This window comes from Haliaeetus leucocephalus, unplaced genomic scaffold (assembly GCF_000737465.1).
Source record: "Haliaeetus leucocephalus isolate CR32 unplaced genomic scaffold, Haliaeetus_leucocephalus-4.0 Scaffold227, whole genome shotgun sequence".
NCBI classification, from domain to species: domain Eukaryota; kingdom Metazoa; phylum Chordata; class Aves; order Accipitriformes; family Accipitridae; genus Haliaeetus; species Haliaeetus leucocephalus.
In genome coordinates, this window is record NW_010972663.1 from 747,345 (window position 1) to 747,655 (window position 311).

General features: G+C 76.8%; 1 protein-coding gene across 1 annotated transcript in view; it reads left to right on the forward strand.

Moving 5' to 3' along the window:
• Nucleotides 1–132: 132 nt before the first annotated feature.
• Nucleotides 133–311, forward strand: part of LOC104831570 (serine/threonine-protein phosphatase 5) — a 6,204-nt gene continuing 6,025 nt past the window's right edge. The window contains exon 1 of the mRNA XM_010567220.1: nucleotides 133–250. Coding sequence (XP_010565522.1) covers nucleotides 133–250 — 118 coding nt within the window. The remainder of the gene's footprint in view (nucleotides 251–311) is intronic.

Sequence of the window (311 nt, forward strand, 5' to 3'; positions counted from 1 at the left end):
CACCCGCGCGGCACGCGCCCGTTTACGACACTGCCCCCTCCCGTCCCACCGGCCTTGCGACAGCGGCGGCCGTACTTGGCGGCGCGGCGGACCGCGCTCCCGGCGGTTGCTAGGGCGCTTTACGGCCCGGCGATGGCGGAGGGAGAGCGGGCGGAGAGTGGCGGCGGCCCCGGCCCCGGGCGACCCCCGAGCCCGGCCGAGCTGGAGCGGGCCGAGGCCCTCAAGACCCGCGCGAACGAGTTCTTCAAAGGTACCGGCGGAGGCGGCGGGGGGGGCTGCCACATAAGGAGTCGTGGGGGGCGATGGGGGGC